This window comes from Bufo bufo, chromosome 9, assembly GCF_905171765.1.
Source record: "Bufo bufo chromosome 9, aBufBuf1.1, whole genome shotgun sequence".
NCBI lineage: Eukaryota > Metazoa > Chordata > Amphibia > Anura > Bufonidae > Bufo > Bufo bufo.
The window spans coordinates 193,669,410-193,690,864 of NC_053397.1; the positions used below are offsets into that span (position 1 = coordinate 193,669,410).

Sequence of the window (21,455 nt, forward strand, 5' to 3'; positions counted from 1 at the left end):
AATCCTAAGGCTCAATTTGTTATGAATTCTACAAGTCAAGCCTGAGGACTTTGCTTTCTTCTATCAAGTCTCAGCAGGGGTAGCTGTGCACTGGGTGGTCTCCTTGTTTCTAACTTTCTTTTATCGAATTTAGAGGGAGTGCAGCGATGTCACTTTCTCTTTCTTCACCAAGATTCAAACCAGGCAAAATATCTCCAATTATTTAAAAAGTAGACTAAATACCTGGAGATTTGCTACTGACTACATTCAAGAACTATATACCTAAATAATGTGTGCTTTGTGGCATATTACATTTATGGTACTTGATTTTCTGGTTATCAAATGGCTATTTAACAGGATATCCTCAGAATTGGTCATCAATATAAGATTGTTGGGAGTCCACCTCCGAGGACCCACCTTGATCAGCAGTTATAAGAGACCGGGTTCTCTGTGAGCACGGCAGCCTCTTCCTAGGCCATGTGACATCATCATACATTGGTCACATGGATCAGTCGATGGGGCAGAGCTGCAATACCAAGCATAGCTAATATACGATATATGGAACTGTGCTTGGTAAACACCCAGGAGGCCACTGTGCTTACTAGTGGTCCGATGAGTGCTTCAGCTTCCCAAACCTGCTAATCGGCGGGGTGGGGGGGAGCAATGGATAGGTCATCAATATAATTTGCCGAATAACTCCTTTAAGGACATCAACTTTTTAAAGGGGTATGTCAGGATTTTTCTTTTGTTGGCCTACTCTCTGATACCTCATCAATCAGCTTTTCCCGAGTAGCTCTGGTGTTGGAACCACTACTCAGTGGATAGATCTGTGTAGTTCCTGCACTGTGACTAGCTGATCAGTGGGACTATGGGTTTTAAACCATGATCAATCAATATTAATGTCCCCGAATACCTCTTTAAATATGCAATACATATATATAGAAAAGCGAAAAGGAGCATTTTACTTCAGACGATATTGTTGTTGGAAGACTACCCAACACCAAGTGCTGTTTCAGGGTATTTATTTGGTCATTGTCAATGGAGCACAGCCTACTGGTTGGCTGTGTGAGAGGCCTTTGATACAGGGTAAAACAATAACATTTCTTCTTGTGGAGACCACCAATTTGGCATTGGGAGTCTTATAGGCCCAGCAATAGTACCTGGGATTGCAATAAACTCTTACCAGGAGGACAATAAGCTCTAATTCAGGAGTCAATAAAAAATCCAGCTTTTCTCCTTCTGGATAAGAGCCAATTTCCTTACTTTACTGGGAGCATTGCTGGACTTGAAGACCCACTACACCAACTAGGTGGTCTCTACAAGGAAAAAAGTTATTCCTTCATAGACCTATATCAAATACATCTCATATAGGCAACCAGCAGCCTACTCTGCACTAATGAGAGACAAAAATGTAGAAGCAGCTCTCTGCACATGGCTGTCTTATGAAATAGTTAGTTTTGGTTTCAACCCCAAGACCTGTTTCAAGAGCCAGACTTTGACTTATAGGGTAACTGCTCAACAGGTGATACTACAAAAACAGCTTTTGTTCTTCTTGGAATTGTCTATGTCAGGCATTGGCTGCAGGTTAATCGAAAGAGAGGTAGTCATTGTAGCTGCTTTTGGCTTTGGCTACATAAGCTTCCTAAACAGATTTTTGATGTTTGATGTTATGCAAAAATTCTGTCAGCACTAACATCAAACACCATGAGGAAAGGCTCATGCCCATTTTAGGCTACTTTCACACCTGCGTTTAGGTCGGATCCGTCTGGTATGTGCCCAGACGGATCCGCACCTATAATGCAAACGCTTAGATCCGTTTTGACTTTACATTGAAAGTCAATGGGAGACGGATCCGTTTGAAAATTGAGCCATACTGTGTCAACTTCAAACGGATCCGTCCCCATTGACTTACATTGTAAGTCTGGACGGATCCGTTTGCCTCCGCACGGCCAGGCGGACACCTGAACGCTGCAAGCTGCGTTCAGGTGTCCGCCTGCTGAGCGGAGCGGAGGACAAACGGAGCCAAACTGATGCATTCTGAGCGGATCCGCATCCATTCAGAAAGCATTAGGGCTGGACGGATCCGTTCGGGGCCGCTTGTGAGCCCCTTCAAACGGAACTCACAAGCGGAGCCCCGAACGCTAGTGTGAAAGTAGCCTTAGACAGTTAGGACATTTTCAGAGGGTGTACCATAATATTCTCTTAGATTCTGGTCTCACCTCTGGACCCACCCCTATCCTAATGGCGGTTCCTCAAACCCTACCCCACCAAGTGAGGAGGCTGTAATAGAAAGCATTCTGATTTCTTGCTGAGCCGTTCAGCTATCTTGTCTTAACCCTAAAAATTTTAAAAGCAAAATGCTACTAGGTTCCCAGATCTTATGGAGGGAATCGACATGGGATTATGGTCATCCCTCTTGTCGATCCCTCAATTTTATTGCTTTGAGGAAGATTTTCCCACCTCAATGCTGTGTACCATCTCTGGTACCATCACAAAGGAGGACAGGGGCTGCTGCATACACGCTACGGCCCCCCTGATCCCCATCAGGGGGAGCCAGGTCACCACTGCATCTGAAGAGTTAAAAGTCTGCGACCGGCATTACTGCCGGTGACAGACATTAGTGCTAGGTGTCTGCTCTTTAAAACAGCAGACACCCGGCGGCCAATACGCCCACTGCACGCACCAGCGGGCCCCATTTTAAAATGCCAGTCGAGAAAGGCTTAACTTTCAAGCCTTCCCACTGAGAAGAATATGTTTAAACAGAGTGGCCTGGGTATAGCTGGTTCTTAGCAATTTGTGACAAATTATTTAAACGAATCAAATATTCTTGGCGAACTACGACGAAGTTACCAAATAAAATTTTTTCAAAACCTTACATATGTGCATCTTTCTAAATTCACTTCTATGGGACTTATGCTTACCCGTTCCTGCGGCTTCTATAGAATTATATAGAGATATTGATACTCTATGTGGTGGCCAGCATGCTGCTTCACCAGGTAGAACAATGGTCGGAAGATCCTGAAGATATGCCACAAATATGTAAGGTAGGAATTAGAGTTGAGCGAATCAAATCCAACAAAGTGGAATTCGATCTGAATTTCAGGATAAATTTGATTTGCCGTGAAGGCGAATTTCCTCGTGCTTTGTGGTAGCAAATCTATATAACCTGAAATAGTGTAAAAAAACAAAAACAAAAAATCATACATACCTCCTCCATTTGCTTGTGACGGCTGGCCGCAGCCATCTTGATTGAAGAGCTCGGCCAAAATCCTGTGCGTAGTGATGTATGAGGTCACCACACCGACCGACGTGACAACGTCATCTCGAGCCGCACGAGATTTCATGCCAGATCTTCAAGCAAGATGGCGGCGGCTGGCCTGTCGCGAGCCAATAAAGGCAGTAAATATGATTTCTTTTTTTTATGCACTCAGATGCCGCTGTCATGGTTGAACGTGTCATCCGAGCGGTACAATGACAAGGGGCAGCGCTAATCGCAGCTCCCTGTCATTGCACCAGCTACTTACAAAAAGGCAGCGAAGCAGCCGAATCAAATTTTTCCAAAACTTTGCTCATCTCTAAAAACACAACAGAGAAAGTCAGAGGCTGCGCCCACCCGATATCACTAGTAATGAAGGCACGGACTGCGCTGGGAACCAAGCGCACAATAGTGAAACTTAAAAATGAACGGAGGATCCAGCTTCCAAAAAGTGACGTTCTTTATTCCAAAAAAACTAATATAAAATTAAAAATCCAACATAGCAACCAGGTCTACGCGTTTCGGATCTCCTAATGCTGATCCTTACTCATGCCCTGGATCCTCCGTTCATTTTCAAGTTTTGCTTATCTCTAGTAAGAATAACCCTTTAAGTCCTATATAGTTATACTTTATTTTCTGAAAAGGAAGGATCACTGGGCTCTTCAAGTTGTCTCTACCATTATTAGCTATTGAAGGTTATTTTCGCTCAGGAGTTTTGAATGTCATCTACAGAAAAGATATTTTCATAATAATAAGTTTCATAGTATATAGTTTTTTTTTCCCCTTGCATGTCTCATATATCAATTGGCAATAAGCAGCATCATTAGCTTTTTAAATGTAAATGAATCAATTGTGTAAGGGTAGAATTATCCCTATGCCACACAGCTATATCTTATTATAAAAGGGTTATTAACCTTCTGTCACCAAACACTTATATTTAAGTGCTGTAATTGATGAGTAAAACATTGCTGTTCTCAGCACTGGGACAAGAGCAATTTTTGGAACTAGTCCTCAGATTTCAAGTAGTTTTGCAGCAAATGAAAATTCTACCTAAAGGGTGTGAATACTATACTTTTTATCTATGACCTGCTCTTGCAAATGCATCATTTTGTAGTGACATTGTGACAAAGGCAGTCAAATAAATGGCACGGTTAGTACAAATGCGTACACTAATAAAGGGTGTAATGTACATTTTCCAGAATTGCCCTTACTTCCTGATTTCCTTGATTATATGTGTGGCTGATATTTGATATTCTTCGTTTCCTCACAGCAATTTATAATCATAATTAGTCATTACTGACTCAAAGTCTAACAAATTAACTTCGATCTGAATTTCAAGAAAAATTAGATTTGCCGCAAAGCCGAATTTTCTTTGTGCTTCGTGGTAACGAATCAATTTTCTGTGAAATGGCGGTTAAAAAACTAAAAATGACATACTCAGCTCATCCACTTGCGTGCGAAGATTGAAGATATTGTGCAAAATCTTGTGCGGGGTGACGTATGACATCATCACACCGGTGCACTGGCCAGCGTGATGACGTCATCACGTCACCGTGCGAGATTTTGTGCGGCGTCTTCAATCAAGATGACCACGCCGGTCTCTATGCGAGCAAATGGATAAGGTGAGTTTTAGTTTTTTTTTTTTTCACTCTGATTAACCCCTGAAAGGCCTAAAGGGTAGCCTCATGTGCCGCGATCAGCGATAAACGAGGGGTTCAATGAGGGGGGCGGTGTGATTGCCGTTCCCCATCATTGCACCTCCTACATGCAAAGAAATGTAACGAAGTAATTAATCACAAATCAAATTTCTTTGTGGAATTCAGTGAAGCAGCCGAATCGAATTTTTCATAACTTCGCTCATCTCTAATCATAATATATATTCTGACTTTGCTGTAATAAAAAATCATGCCTCCATGCTCTGAGTTTTTTGTTGAGCCTTTGATGGGCTTGTGTTTATACACAGCAGCCAATCAGAAGAGGCGAAGCAGCAGGGAGGGAAGTATAGAACAGTAGCTTGAACCAATGAGGAGGCAGGAGGTGTGTCTCAGACCACATGACGCTCCCCGTAGGCCACTGTAGCTAAACTGTAGTCACAGATCACAGCTCTAATGGACCTCAGCTAAAAAGCAGACAAACAGCAAGGAATGAGAAAAATAAATGTCAAATATACATTACCTATGGGTTTTCACTTCGATATCATTTTTGAACTCAAGACTGGACATGCACTTTAAAGGGCATCTGTCAGCAGATTTGTCCCTATTAAACTGACTGACCTGTTACATGTGCACTTGGCAGCTGAAGGCATCTGTGTTGGTCCCATGATCATTTTTGCCCGCATTGCTGAGAAAAATTAAGTTTTTATATATGCAAATGTCACAGGTCAGACAGTTTCATAGGTACAAATCTGCTGACAGATGCCCTTTCATTATTCTCAATGTTAATAATTTACTAGCTCTGTGAGCTAAACAGCTAGGCTGATACATTTTACCTTCACTGATACATTGTTGCAACTCATCCAGACAGGATATATGTGTATCTCCCACCGATCGCAGGTACTGGAGGTGGTGAGCTGTGCTCAACCACTACTCCATTCATAGAGGGGGACTTGAGGGAGAGTCCTACAAAGTTTTCTGAAGATGTAGAAGAATCACACAAAGCTATCTACAAAGAAAACCCACTTTATAAATGAAGAAACTGGAAAATATAATAAACTAATAAGTAGATACGGTAATAGCTATTAGGTAATGACAGAATGCTTTTTTTCTGATTAGTTCTAAAAGCTTTGACACCTACAGATAAATTAGAGGTGTAATAATTGTAGGAACTATTCTTTTCACCATTATATCATTATCACATTATGGTATCAGTCTTTTCCTATAGTGTATATAACACCTAATTCATGCAGCATCCGATTCAGATGCTAATAACGCTGAAAACCATTTTGCACGTTGTCCAACTTGGTGTCCAAGATTATGGCTCGTAAAGCAGGTTATGCCCAGATAAAGCTATAAAACTAACTGTCTCTTTATCTAAATCTTACAATCTGAAATAAAGGGGTTTTCTGGGAGTTTAACCCAGTAAGGACAGAACCCATTTACGTTTTTTGCATTTACATTTTTTGTCCAATTCCGAAAACCATAACTGTTTAAATTTTCCATTTCATACAGCCATATAAGGGCCTATTTTTTAGGGGTGGAAAATTGGTATTTTTAATTGTATCATTTAAGTTACCATATGTTGTGTTGGAAAAAGTGGAAAAAATTCTTTATGGGGTGAAATTGAAAAAAAAAAATAAAATATAAAATTTCACCATGGTTTTGTGGGTTGCACAAAACTGCAGTTTTTAATACCATTTTGGGGTATGTGGTACTTCTTGATCACTTTAAAAAAACATTTGGGCGGGACAAGGTGACCAAAAAATTTAGATTTTTTTTCAATTCCAGCATTCACCGCACAGGAAAAATATTTTTTTGATTTTAATAATTTGGTCATTTTAGGATGCAGTGATGTCTATGTTAAAAATTTTTTATTGTTTATTTATTTTTATATGTAAAATTGGGAAAGGGAAGTGATTAGAAATTTTTATATTTTAATGGCTTTCTTTTAAACTTTTTTTTTTTTACTTTTTACACTGGAACTTAGGGGAATTCCTTAGGGTAATTGAACATGCAATCTTGTAATGATTACTGTCTCTCACAGAGGGCACAAACTTGATGGTTACACCCAGAGCTTGATGGTCACAATTAGGCTTGAGCACTAAAATGTATGGGCTCCACTGAGGCCTGTAAAATCTTGCTGCAAATGACGCAAGACTTGCTTCGTCTCACATCTGTGACACTTCGGTTATGCGCACATAAATTTTTTAAATTACTGTTTCAAAATGTCATTAATGAAGCTGAATTCAGCTTCATATTTTGGAACAGTAATGTATGTGCATTACCAAAGTGTAACATCATAGACACGAGACAAAGCAGCAAGATTTTCCAGGCCTCTGGGGAGACCATACATTTTAGGACACTATGGAGGAGATATGGTAAACAAAGTTTTCAAACTAATTGGGTTCGGATAGAGCAATCAGAACCCCATTCGCTCAAACCTAGTTGCAATGTTCATGCAACTCCAATAGGTATCAGAGCAGTCTCTATACTCCACAGGCATTGACCACTGATTTCAGGACTCTCTTACATATATATAGTGAACATTTCCAATGTAACGCCAACAAAAATTTAGCATCTCCCCAAAATTTCTTAAATGAGAACCACCTTTCTTTCTCATACAAGGTCTCAAATGAAGCTTGTGATAGTCATGATGAGATGATCTATGAGCAGCACTGGCATAAGCCGAAACCACTGCAGGTGGCCATTGTAACATTCCCTATGCTTCCTGCTATGTATATGGCCTATGCCATCAGTACTCAGTTGTCATGCTGCCATGGTCAGGACAGACCAGCTTCAGCCTAGGTAAAAATTAAAATGACATGCAGAGCCCTATAAAGCCCGGATAAAAGCTCAATTTTCATTCACATCCATGCTCACTTTTTGGGGTTTATATGGTCTTTGTGGCTTCACTTTTGTAACGTGTCTATTTTGCCTTTACTTTTTTCTGTCAAATATAAAATCTCTCTTTACTCCCTACATCTATCATTCAGATTATATCTAAGTTATGTCCTTGGCCCCCTCTTGCTCTCCATATACTCCTTAGGCAAACTAATCAACTCGTACAGTTTAAATCACCATCTATATGCTGATGATACATTAATGTATATTTCCACTTGCATCATATCTTCTTATTTTATTGCAAATTGCCTTAAATCCATCTCTTCCTGGATGTCTTCCAATTATCTCAAATTAAATCTCTAGCCCAAACTGAATTAATCATTTTCCCACCATATTTCTTGCAGATTTTCTATAGCAATTGACCACACCATAATATCTTCAACCTCCCCCTCCCCTGAATGTTTAGTGTCTAAGAAGTGTCTGATGTCTTGGCATATTAGTGGACATATTAAAAATCTAATTAAATCCTCTCATGTCCAGCTGAAAAACCCATGGTCAACTTATACCGTTACTAAATCACTTCTCACCCTATATCCTGTGCATAATTTTGTGCTTGCATTAATGCAATATTCTTCTTATCAGGCTTTTTACTTAACCACTCTCTTTAGAACATTAAATCCTCTGGACAATAATTGCTCATCTAAGGCTTTGTTCAAATTTGCGTTATTCATTTTCCTCCAGGAGTACCATATTGGTGAACATCTAGAATGGTGTAGTTTGCAGCTCCAACACAACCTTGATGGTCCTATTACAGGTCAATGGGATCCATCAAAATGTGTTGGGGTCTGTCATGGCTCCATTATGAACAGAATCCATAATGCTAGTGTCAACAGAATCTAAGAAACTCCAACATTTTAATATAACAGATTCTACCTAAATTCAATAGTTTTCTTCAGACACTGTTCACATCTTCATTATGACTTCCATTTATAACATCAACTGAGAGCAAAAGTGCCCATCAGTCTTTCCCTTATGGCTTAACTAAATGGATTATCGTAATTGATAATCCCAGTTTCCATCCCACTAATACAATACAATGAAATGTCTCAAGAAATCAACTTTTTGAGAAAACCACCTTTATCCAGATTTCAGTGACAGATGTTCTGTTCCACTATATGTTATATATCCTGTGACCTTCTTTGTTAAGACCACTAGGGATGGATTAGGAACTTAAAGTCATCCAGGAAAAAACTAAAAATTGCCCCATTTTTTTGTTGGGTCCAAAGGCAGGGCCAACACAAGTAGTTGAGGCCATAAATACCACATTGCTGCACAGAGCCAAATACCACTGTGCATCACAAAATTTTTCCCCAGCAGCACAAAATACCTCCCCAAAAACTACCACTTTGTGCGTGATATTTGCCATGTTCTGTCCTCCTACTCCAGTTACCTCAGGATGGCAATAGAGTTTAGATCCGAAGGGGAGCATCAGATAATTCCTTACTTGGCTGATGGCCATGAAGAGGGCTCAGACAGATCCCTGAACATCGACCCACCGGGAAGTTTCCCTGTAGGGTCTATGGCCAGTCTGCCCCTGAAGACCACCACCTAGAACAGTGTTTCCCAACTAGTGTGCCTCCAGCTGTTGCAAAACTAGAACTCCTAGCATGCCCGGACAGCCTTTGGCTGTGCGGGCATGCTGGGAGGTGTAGTTTTGCAACAGCTGGAGGCACACTGGTTGGGAAACACTGACCTAGAAGACCACTTTTCAATGCAAGTATGGTTGGTCACCTAAAGTAAAGTTTTACTTTACTTAGTTGTACATCCATTTGAAGGTCCCCATATAATACTTTAAATGTCTAACACCAAAAGCTAATGTCAGCAATAACAGTGGGTCACTGTGGGTTCAAAGTCAAAAAGATTGACTTCCTAAGACAACCGATTTCCATATTTGTTGTTGAGGCATATGGACAATATTAAATGGAGTATCTTGTTCGAGCTCCCCCGCTTTGAGTCACAACGTAGAGCTGCTATTACTTTGGTACAACCAATATACAGTATATTAGGCTCATCTAAGCATCTATCTCGCAATAACAGAGATTGCTCAAGGTTTTTGAAGCTGGACAGGCTGGCTGAGATGGCAAACGAGTCGTCTTAATTTCATCATATAGAAATGAGAATAAATACTAGAAAACATGGAGCTAAGGTGGTCCAGTGACCCAATACAATGGACTAGATCCTACTGTGGCTTTCACAAAATCTTTGAAAATCAGATACCATCTCCATTGTACAAAATCTGCTTTAGCTATTTTTATTCCCAGGCACTGCATAAGAAAAATACAGTAAATGGAGCTGTGTTCCGTTATTATTATTATTATTATTATTATTATTATTATTAACATTCCTCACTCTCTGACATTAGCAATATGTGCCTTTATGCTGGAACAATACATGTTTAGCTAAATCACTCTATAATTTACCCTAGATTAAAAGGTTCTTTGTAGTTTCAAAGCGACAGTAATTCAGTCCTGTGATTGCTGCTGCTGTGGTGTGTTGTCCTTCTGTCGCCCTTGAATTGAGAATAATTAAGATGGAAAATCTGGATGTGCTAATAAGAGCAATTTCTGCTGTATTAACATTCCAACAGGTAGCCAATGGCTATCCTCCAATCGCATGTGGGTCACCATCCAAGAGTGACCCCTGCCACTGTTCTTAAAATCTGATTCAGCAGGGGACAGCAAATGAAGAGGCAAAGGCTACCAGCTACTTAGATTTCTTGACATATTCTTTTGTGCTTCTGTTAATCTCTTGACGGCCAGAGACTTTGGAAGTATGTCGTTTTGCAATTTGTTGCCAGTCCCTCAAGCGGTGGAATATGTTTGTGAGAGTTTATTTTGTATTTCATCAGATTATTTCATTGATCCTGCACTCTCCCGTCCTGTGCTGTCCTATATTCATTTTGCTTATCAAAAGACATTGACTTATATCTTGCAGCAGGCTCAGCCTTTCTGAACCCCGAAGGAGACTGTGGAGGGGAGATGGATAGTGAAACTCAGCTAACCTTCTATACAGACCCTTCTCGGAGTCGGAGACGCAGCCGAGGTCAGTGATTTATAGATTATATATGACAAAGTGGAATTTGATCCGAATTTCAGGAAAAAAATCGATTCCCACCGAATCCGAATTTCCTCACGCACGTGGTAACAAATCACATTTTTTCCTAATCATGTGTTTGGACATGGAGCAAGGGACACTGGATAATCCACAATGCCATGCAATCAGCCGCCAGCCAACCAGCCCTGTGATGTCACAGCCCTATAAATAGCCTCAGCCATCTTGGATTCAGCCATTGTCCAGTGTACTTAGTGCATGGAGAGACGTCAGACACTAGGGACAGTGGTAGAAAAGACTTCAAAACTTTTATTTTGCTGTATAGAAGTTCAAGGAAAGGATAGGGAGGAATTATTCCACAGTATTGAAGCAGAACAGGGTTCAGTAGGGGAGTTCACAGCCTGGCTAATAGGAACAATCCTATTACACCTTGCTGTACTAACTGGGGATCCAAATTGCCAATATACAGCTCTGTAATTCCAGCAAACCGTTCTTGTTATTGGGGTGCAAGTGCTGTTTGATACAGCCATTAACAGGGTTTATTACAAGGAAATATTTCTACGTCTTATTTGTCCTTGTGCGGTGCAGTTATATGTTCTAAAGCATTTTTTGGCTTGCATTAGTGGGAAAAAAGGGCTTATTACTATTAGCCATTGTGTGGTGAAGTGCACAAATTACAACGCTTTTTGGCGTGTATTAGTGGCAAAAAAAAAATATTATTTGCCGTTCAGCAGTGCAGTTATATGTTCTAAAGTCTTCTTTGGCATGTATTAGTGGAAAAAAAAGGCTTATTAGCCATTGTGTGGAGAAGTGACAAGATTGCAGCCTTTTTGGGGGTGTTTTAATTTCCTTTTTATTTATTTATTTGATCTAACAGTATGTCAGACAGAGAAGTGCCAGGTCATGCACAGGGGAGTGGCAGAGGCCTTAATGTTTCTGGCACAGGCACAGGTCGCAGCAGAGTAGGAGGGCGTGGCAGCAGGAGTCGCAACGAGAGGCCCGAGCGCCCGATGTCATCTAGCGGTTGTGTCTTGACCGACAAACCAGAAGTTCTTGAATGGTTGACTTGGTCATACACTTCGTCCCAAGTGACATCAGACACCCTCAGCCAAGAGTCGGTAGGTTCGTCAGACACAACCCTTAGTTGGCATGGCCCGGAGGCTGGCCCTGTACCCCCACCTGTCCTCAACCTGCCTCTGTAGTTTTCTGTTACCTCAGCCAGAGAAGTATTACATGCTGTGGGCTCAGCTCCACTAAACAGCGAGGACGAGCTACTGGAGGACAGTCAGAAGCTACTGGCGAGCCAAGATGTGGAGGAGACATCTGCCGCTTCTTCTGGTAGGCGGGCAAGTAGTGATGAGGAGAGTGGCGTGGGAGCTGGTTTTGCAAGCGGTCAGGCTCCTGACCCAGAGAACGTTGAGGAGGACATCAGTGACGTGCAGACAATAATAGTGTTGGGCGCGAATATTCAAATCGTGACTATTAATCGCGAATATCGGCACTTCGAGAATTCGCAAATATTTAGAATATAGCAATATATATTCGGAATTTCGAATATTCTAGATTTTCTTTTCATCAGTAACCTCCCTTCTTGCTTGTGGGCCAATGAGAAGGCTGCAATGTCTTTGTCTGAGCTTAGCAACCAATAGGAAAGCTGCCTACCCCTTACTACATAAGAACCTCCCCAGCAGCCATTTTCTACAGTTCTTTAAAGTTCTGAGAGAGACAGCAGTGACATTGCTGTGCTCTGTGCTTTTCACACTACATTAGATAGATAGTTAGATACTTTATATATATAATACAGATAGTTAGTGGGAGATAGTCGGTGTAGGTTATATCCTGATATAGTGGAGCTGTTGCAGTGCAGCGTGTTAGGTAGTGTGATAGGTTCTGCTGTCCATACATACATGCAGACCTGCTAAAATGTGAAGTTTCACGTATTGTGTCAAAATATTCGCATCATTTGTGCCGATTAGCGCAATCGTGAATATATTGGAGCACTCGAGCTGCATATAAAGCCATTTTTATTGCCACAAATCACGGTCCGAGGCCCCATTCAAGTCAATGGGTCCGCAAAAATTACAGAACGCACACGGAACACATGCGTATGTCATCCTTATTTCATCTGTATTTATTTCTTCTATACTGTAGAAATGCTATGCACAGCCTATATTGCTCATGTGTTTGGTGATTAATAAGTTACTGTTTCTGTTTCCGATCCGCAAAAAACGGATCGCATATGCAAATCATATGGATACGTTTTGTGGAATAACGCAACAGAAGAGGACTTAAATCAGAGAAAAAAACCTCAGATACGGACCAACGACTACTAGTTAGGCCTTATGCACACGGCCGTTGTTTTGCTCTGGCCGTTGTTTTGCTCTGCATCCGAGCCGCAGTTTTAGCGGCTCGGATGCGGACCGATTCACTTCAATGGGGCCGCAAAAGATGCGGACAGCACACGGAGTTGCTCCGTTCCGTGGCCCCGCAAAAAAAATATAACATGTCCTATTCTTGTCCGCGCTTTGCGGACAAGAATAGGCAGTTTTATTAAAGGCTGTCCGTGCCGTTCCGCAAATTGCAGAACACGCACGAACGCCATCCGTGTTTTGCGGATCCGCGATTTGCGGACTGCAAAACACACCACAGTCGTGTGCATATAGCCTTATACTGAGTATTTTCCCACAAAACCAGATATCAATCTGCTCAGCTCCTCCTGCTCCATAGCATACTGCCTGCTGATCGAATTGAAGTTTTAATGTGACAGTTTCCCTTTAAGGAGCCATACAACTTAGTTTGTTCCAACTTTTTAACTCTGAATCTTGATGATTTTAGAGAAGCAATTGATTGAGACAGAAATGAATAATGAGTAAAAAATATGTTTTTCCAACATATTTTCTGTATAATTTTTTCATGGTTTCTAGTCAGTGAATAGTAGCTTGCATTGTTTACTTCCACAAGATAAAACACTAGTGATACACCGGTGCTTGCACTAAAATAGACTGGCGCAGCGGTACCGCAACGGTATCGCCACCGTTGAAAATCAAGTAAATGATGTATGTAATATGTGTATTAGGTACTGCGCGACATGTACCCCCTTTTATTTTCCTTGCCTGTTCGGCACTTTGAAGGTCCGCAGTAAATAATACAGAAACTCACAGATTTTTTGGAATACCTTATCCTGGATGTTCATCTGCGAGGGCTGTTCTCCTGCGTCTTTCTGGCTTTTTCTTTTTTCTTTTTTCATTTCTTTTAAGTGCTGTTCGGGATGAGGAAAGGTGTAGGGGGCTAAACCCTAGTGGTTATTTGTGATTTTTTATAAAATACAGAGCTTGCCCCGGCCGGTGGCACAGCTCGTGGTTAAAAGGAGCCGCAGGGACCTGACGAAGATTAGCCAACTAATCGAAACGCGTTGGGTTAACTTTGGTCCTCCTGGTCCACCGTAGCTACTGCCGTGACGTCACGCAGCGCTCCGTGCGAGCGCGAACAAGCGGCTCCTTTTAACCATGCGCTGTGCCACCGGCCGGGGCAAGCTCTGTATTTTATAAAAAAATCACAAATAACCACTAGGGTTCAGCCCCCTACACCTTTCCTCATCCCGAACGGCACTTAAAAGAAAAGAAAAAAGAAAAAGCCAGAAAGACGCAGGAGAACAGCCCTCGCAGATGAACATCCAGGATAAGGTATTCCAAAAAATCTGTGAGTTTCTGTATTATTTACTGCGGACCTTCAAAGTGCCGAACAGGCAAGGAAAATAAAAGGGGGTACATGTCGTGCAGTACTTAATACACATACTTCCACAAGATGTTGCTTCTTCTTTAAGCTTTCATATTTTAGCTTTCTAGGTTACATATCATATAGTTTGAGTTGTTGGGTAGATGCTCCTATTAATACTATGTTTCCCTTTATTTCAGCAGTTGGATCACCACGCAGTCCTGTCAACAAGATGACTTTGACCCTCCTCAGTATCACCAGCTGTATTATCGGCTTGGTTTGTTCTTCACATATCAGTTGTCCTTTGATTGTTAGGATTACACTTCATGTTCCAGAGCATCTTATCGCTGATGGTGAGGATATTCTTCAAGGGAAATTATCTTTATAATGCTGAGTGGGTGTTGACAAGGCGAGGGAAATGACAAAGAGCCCTAATTGCAAAAAATATCTGTCGGTGTAAAAATGAAATCCATAAAGGCCACCATAAACAGCATTATGTGGCTGCTCTTCATTCTGGCAATCTATAGTTCATCTGTTTTCAGTTGAGATGAGTGACAATACGTTTCGGTCCGATTTGTCTGAACCAGCCAAGAAATTCCACTCCGGAACAAATCAATTCTACCTGAATCGAAAGTGGTTTAAACGTCTGGGAAATCTCACTCTCCCAGTTTCTACCCAAAGGAATCTATCAAATCAGAATTTTTTCAAAAAGTTGGGTCAAATTTCTTATTATTTTTCGACCTCTATCAAACAAAGATGTAATTTCATGACATTCTAATCACTTTCACCATCTTGTAAATGTGTAAAAAATACTTGGTCAATCTACTTTAACCCTAAATATACTGCAGTACCACTAAGGCTACTTTCATATTTGCGCTTTCCCGTTCCGTTATTAAGATCCGTAATAGGATCTCAATATCAGGGGAAAACAATTCCGTTTTGTCCCCATTCATTGTCAATGGGGAAAATAACTGAACTAAACTAAACGGAATGCACGCCGTTCCGTTTGGTTGCGTCCTCATTGTGGACAGAATAACACTGCAAGCAAGATGTGGTGCGGAGCAAGATGGATCCGTCCAAACAAACAATGTAAGTCAGTGGACACTGATCCGTTTTCTCTGACACAATAGAAAACGGATCCGTCCCCTATTGATTTTCAATGGTGTTCATGACGGATCCGTCTTGGCTATGTTAAAGATAATACTACTGGATCGGTTCATAACGGATGCAGACGGTTGTATTATCGTGACGGAAGCGTTTTTGCTAATCCATGAAGGATCCAGCAAAAATGCTGGTGTGAAAGTAGCCTAATAAGACAGATGAAGAATTATACTACCAACAAGACAAGGAGTGTTTCTATAGGACTAAACAGTACATTTTAAAACTTGATATTTTGCATGTATCAATTCATTCCATGTGATAATTGTGAGTATATATAGTGTAATATGCAAAAAATATTTTAAAAAAAGCGGCAGCACCGTCCCACAAGAAAGCGGGTGCAATGCCCACACAGGGGACCAGCACAGCCCCACAATACAAAAGATTAAAAACGGGCAGCACTCCATAGTGAAAAAGCAAAAAACTTTTATTCACCCATGTTGAAAGAAAGCGAAGTTTCGGCTCAACAATAGAGCCTTTCTCAAGCCCTAGTGTAATATGCAGTATGGCATGTAACCTATATTTTTTCTGTTACATTTAGGAAGCCGTTTTATCCTCCTGGAAGGCAGCCAGTTAGATGCCAGTGATTGGCTGAACCCTGCACAGGTAGTTCTCTTCTCACAAATGAACTCCAGTGGTCCCTGGGCCCTAGACCTTTGTGCCAAAAGAATTCTGGACCCTTGTGAGCACTTATGTGACCCAGAGACAGGTAACATATCTTTGACTTGCCATTAGTACAGAGCTTTATACGAACAAAACTTAATCCAGGTCAAATAAATTACATAATGTTCATGTTTCCTAATTCCAATCAATATAGCAGAACATCAAACAATAGAATGTTCTGGAACATTTTTTGTTTGCAACTTATCCACATGTTTAAACCTTTCTTAAATGGACACTTCAGGCAGAAAGTGTAATTTGTTGTATACTCAATAGTTCAATATTATTGAAAAAGTATGGGTTTAAAACCAACGGATGAATGCCACAGATGTGGTATGGAACACGCAGGTCTTTTTCATTTAATATGGAGATGACCCAAGTTGTTTAGATATTGGTCGGAGATTGCGTCTATTATTAAAAAAAATTAAAGGAGTACATATAAAGGATGACCCATTGGCTTGTGTATTAGGGGAAACGATTCATCTGCGGGTTTCAAAAATGGATAAACAGATAATTTGTAGGTTGCTGTTTCAAGCAAGACTTATTGTATTGAAGAAATGGATAGATAAAGATCCACCCTCTGTAATAGAATGGAGGAGTTTGGTTGATAATATGCTTAAGATAGAGAGGATAAACTATAATAGCGGTATGAATGACTTTTTTTTTTTAGATTATGGAATTTTTGGTTGAATAGTAAGATAGAGAGCTAAAAATTCCCACCCCCCTTTCTCTCAGGGGTGGGTGGGGATGGGCTTAGGCAAAGGGGGGGGAAATAGGCTGAAAAAAAAATCTAAGTTTTTTTTATTTGTAATTTTCTTGTCTATGTGTGTTTTTGTAAATGAATAAAAATGATTTAATAAAAAAAAAACATTGGTCAGCACACAGGATATTAGCTCTGGCATGCACAGTGAACAAAATAAAATGTTCTTTTCACTTGCTGCTATAAAAAATATATATATATATATCTTTTTTTTCTTTAGAAATAGTTTTTTTTGTTCATTTTGGCAGTACTACGCCATTAAAGAATAAATACAAAATGTTGTCCTTCTGTAGAATTGAGCACAGAGAAATTAAAATCCCGTACGGATAGGCAATTTATTGTGAGTCTACCACTGCTATGAGAGAAAAATGTTACCATTAGTATAATATTAAGTGTGGAATTAGGATAACAGTGGAATGGCTCCAGTGTTCTCTAGATAGGCATGGATAAAGATGCCCACAGAAGAGCATTGAACTTATCAGTGAAATGTTTGATGCTCTGAGTCACTCACCGCCTTCCCTCTCTGGTCCCAGAAATGGTCTGACTGAGAAAATCAAGCAAGGCTGCTTGTTGTGCTAAAAGACCAAAGAAGGAATGCGAGGAGCCATGACAGAAAGTAAAATACCTGGAGTGATTTAAAAAATATATATCCAGAAAACCATCCATTAGTTTTAAAATATGCTTGGAAAATTCACTTATAGTCTGTTAGTGCGATGTTAATGGCTAAATATTCCTAGGAGATGCAGAGCTCATGATAGATGCATGAGACGGAGCTTTCCTTTCTGCTTTCAGGAGAGTGTTTATGTCATGAAGGTTATATGAGGGATCCAGTGCACAAGAACCTCTGTATACGGAATGAATGGGGAACTAACCAAGGGTAGGTACTGCAAAACAAAATTCCCTCCATGTTTATATTTCTCATGTAGATACCTCTCCCCCCCCCCATTCAAATTTCCTAGGTTCTTTCTTGCCTATTTCAGTTGGTATAGAGCTAGAGAAGGGGCTGGGTAAGCAAAGTGTTAGACCTTGCCCAGGGTTCATTCATTCAAAATAGCAGAACATAATGTAAATTTGCTATAGGTGACAAACATCCACCTGACACAGTCCACACTTAATAGTGGTGCTATTTTACGAAGAAATCTACTGACAGCCAGTTGGACCCTAAGCAATCAGTCACTTACCTATATCCTGGATAGGTGCTAATTTTCAATTATAGGACATTTTTGTCTTACTTATACATGTATTGTCTTTTCATGTAGCCCCTGGCCATACACCATGTTCCAGAGAGGATTTGATCTGGTTCTAGGCGAGCAGCCAGCAGACAAGATATTCAGGTATGGTATAAGATTTTAAGTCTTGTTAATGATTAATTGAAGATGTTTAAGTAAAGTAAACCAAGATGGAGATATTTATGAAAAATAATGCAGAAAAGAACTGTCCAAGGAGGCATTGCCCATTGGGTCTAGTCAAGTCATTACTATCTTATGGCTTTTCTCCAAAAAGTGACAACAGGGGCAACAACTCTACTTTATGGTACATTAATCTTCAGCTATATGTCTGTGATATGTTGGCATTGTGGTTATAACCTCAGCCTGTGACCTTGACAGTATCTACTTTCAACTGAGAAGCATCTCTCACAGTCATATTTGGCCATCACCTTCATTTGTAATGTCCCACAGTCTGACAGACACCAATGACTAGCTTAATAGTCACGACCTCAAGGTCCAGTGTACTCCCCAATGAATCCTTTCATGTCACAAGATATTTCAGAATTTCTTTTCAATTTACAGAATTTTTCTGTATTTTTTCTAAAATGTTCTCCTTCGATAGAATCAGTCACTTTTTTGTACGGTAAAATCATGATATAAAACATTGAATCTAATTGAGCATTGTGTGGATTGAATACAACAATGTGAACAATGCAGTACATATTCTATTTTTTATAGTTTTTATCTCTACCCTGAGTATTCGCCTTGCTACAGGAAGAGAATGTGCCATCAGTATATTTTACTAATTAAAACAAGATATTGATACATATTTCTTTTTTCTAATCTGCGTTTATAGTTTTGTACATTTTTTTAAATTATAGATGTAGACTATGTTGACAGCATTAAGAGATATGATTTACAACAACCACATGGACCACGGGAACTTATAGTTTGGAAATGTTCACTTACCCACATTTCCCAAAATTCACTTTGGATCCGATTCAGTCGTATCAGCCATCAGATTTGATTCAGGCCAAGTAAATTTGGTCTTAATCGAAAGTGCTCCAGTGGTTCTGAAAAGTCATATGTGACACTCTGAGGAGGATTGTATCCAGCCCCTTTCAAGCTCTTTAATGCCATGACAGCAATAATAATGTCAAAGTGACAGTGACATATGTCATTATGGGTGAACAGATGTTAGCCGGTGGTAACAAACAGCCTGTTTAATAACACACTGCACTGCCTGATTATTATTTTTTATTAAAAAAGGTCCAAAAATGATCTTTTTTTGGTGGCAAATACGGTTGAGCGAACCCGTGGAAGTTCGGGTTCGGGACCTGAACTTGACCCGAACTTCACCCCGAAGCCGGACCCCATTTAAGTCAATGGGGACCCGAACTAACATGGTTATAACGGAAAATAATAGCATTCTTAAAACAGAATGCTAAATAAAATGTCTATTGAGGGGTTAAAAAAAAAATAAACTCACCTCATCCACTTGATCGCACAACCGGTATCTTCTTTTCTTCAGGACCTGCAAAAGGACCTGTGGTGACGAAGGTCCTTCTATCTTCATTCACCGCAGCTCCTTTTGCAGGTACTGAAGAAAAGAAGATACCGGCTGCGCGATTAAGTGGATGAGGTGAGTTTATTTTCTATTTTTAACCCCTCAATAGACATTTAATTTTTTTCATTCTGTTTTAAGAATGCTATTATTTTCCGTTATAACTATGTTATAACGGAAAATAATAAAATCACCCGAACACCGAACCTGAACTTCAGTGAAAAAGTCAGAGTTCGGGTCCGGGTAACCGAACTCGCAAAGTTCGGTACGAACCTGAACTTTGCAGTTTGGATTCGCTCAACTCTATTGGCAAATGCCTTCTTCTCTGTCTTCTTATGTGAAAAATGGTGGTCACCATTTTGAGTGACTCCTGCTGGATGAAATGTAAAAGTCAAATATTTTAGGAAATTCATTAGATATTAAAGCGAACCTTTCACCTCATTTTCACTTTATAAACTAGCAACATTACCTTATAGATTATCTTCAGTGTGTTCTTATACATGTTAGTGCCGCTTTCCTGCGCTGTTTATTCTTGAAAAAATCGTCTTATAAAGTTCATATTTCCTGCTCCAACAGTCACGCAACAAGTCAAGGGGGTGCTCTGTAATTGACAGCCTACTCAGTCACCGGGACCGCGCTTGTGAATCCACAGGAAATGACTGTGATGCGTTCCACAGTGGAACGCATTAGAACTCTATTATAGGATTGTTACTATGCGTTCCGTGGATTGAAGCAGGGGGAGGTGTGGACTCTTGAGGGGCCGCTGTGTGCTGGTGAGTTTGGGCAGACAAGGGAGAGGAGGCGTGTTTGATGAGAGGGCAGGGTATACTGGGAGGCGCTAGTTCCAGCATGTAAGCTGGTGGGTGGAGCGCACCAGGGAAGGTAGTGCCGATGCGTTCCAATGTGGAGCGCATCGGGAAGGAAAGGGGGCGGGGTGTGGAAGGCGGACTTCCTATATGGGCGTTACTGTAGATGGCAAGTCTACAGTGATCACGTGGGGCGCGCGGATGGGAGGGAGAGCAGACAGGCAGGCATTGCGTACGGCGCATGCGCGATTCTGTTACAGGATCGCGCTTGTGTCTGCAAGAAAGAAGGGCGGCGAATGAGGAGGACGGCGCATGCGCAGGATTCACAAGCGCGGTCCCGGCGACTGAGTAGGCTGTCAATTACAGAGCATAGAGGCGGGGTTAGGGCAGGGGAGGTACAGCCAGAGGTGAGGGAAGGGATACCCCCTTGACTTGTTGCGTGACTGTTGGAGCACAGAATGTGAAGTTTATAAGACGATTTTTTCAAGAATAAACAGCGCAGGAAAGCGGCACTAACATGTATAAGAACACACTGAAGATAATCTATAAGGTACTGTTGCTAGTTTATAAAGTGAAAATGAGGTGAAAGGTTCGCTTTAAGAAATAATCAATTTGCTCTTTACTTTCTGAGACTCATTCGGAGGTCATTGTGCAGGGAGGGGGATGAAGTTAGCTGTGTGCATTAACCATTGTCAGTGGTGGATCCTGTTTTATCTGCCTTCAGCTTTTTTTAAAGGGATTTT

At 40.7% G+C, this 21,455-nt stretch overlaps 1 protein-coding gene across 1 annotated transcript in view; it reads left to right on the forward strand.

Annotated features, from left to right (window-relative positions):
* The window catches only part of ASTN1 (astrotactin 1), a 519,295-nt gene that overhangs the window by 350,189 nt on the left and 147,651 nt on the right, over positions 1-21,455 (forward strand). Inside the window, exons 5-9 of the mRNA XM_040408285.1 lie at positions 10,726-10,833; positions 14,760-14,909; positions 16,256-16,423; positions 17,927-18,011; positions 18,394-18,468. Coding sequence (XP_040264219.1) covers positions 10,726-10,833; positions 14,760-14,909; positions 16,256-16,423; positions 17,927-18,011; positions 18,394-18,468 — 586 coding nt within the window. The remainder of the gene's footprint in view (positions 1-10,725; positions 10,834-14,759; positions 14,910-16,255; positions 16,424-17,926; positions 18,012-18,393; positions 18,469-21,455) is intronic.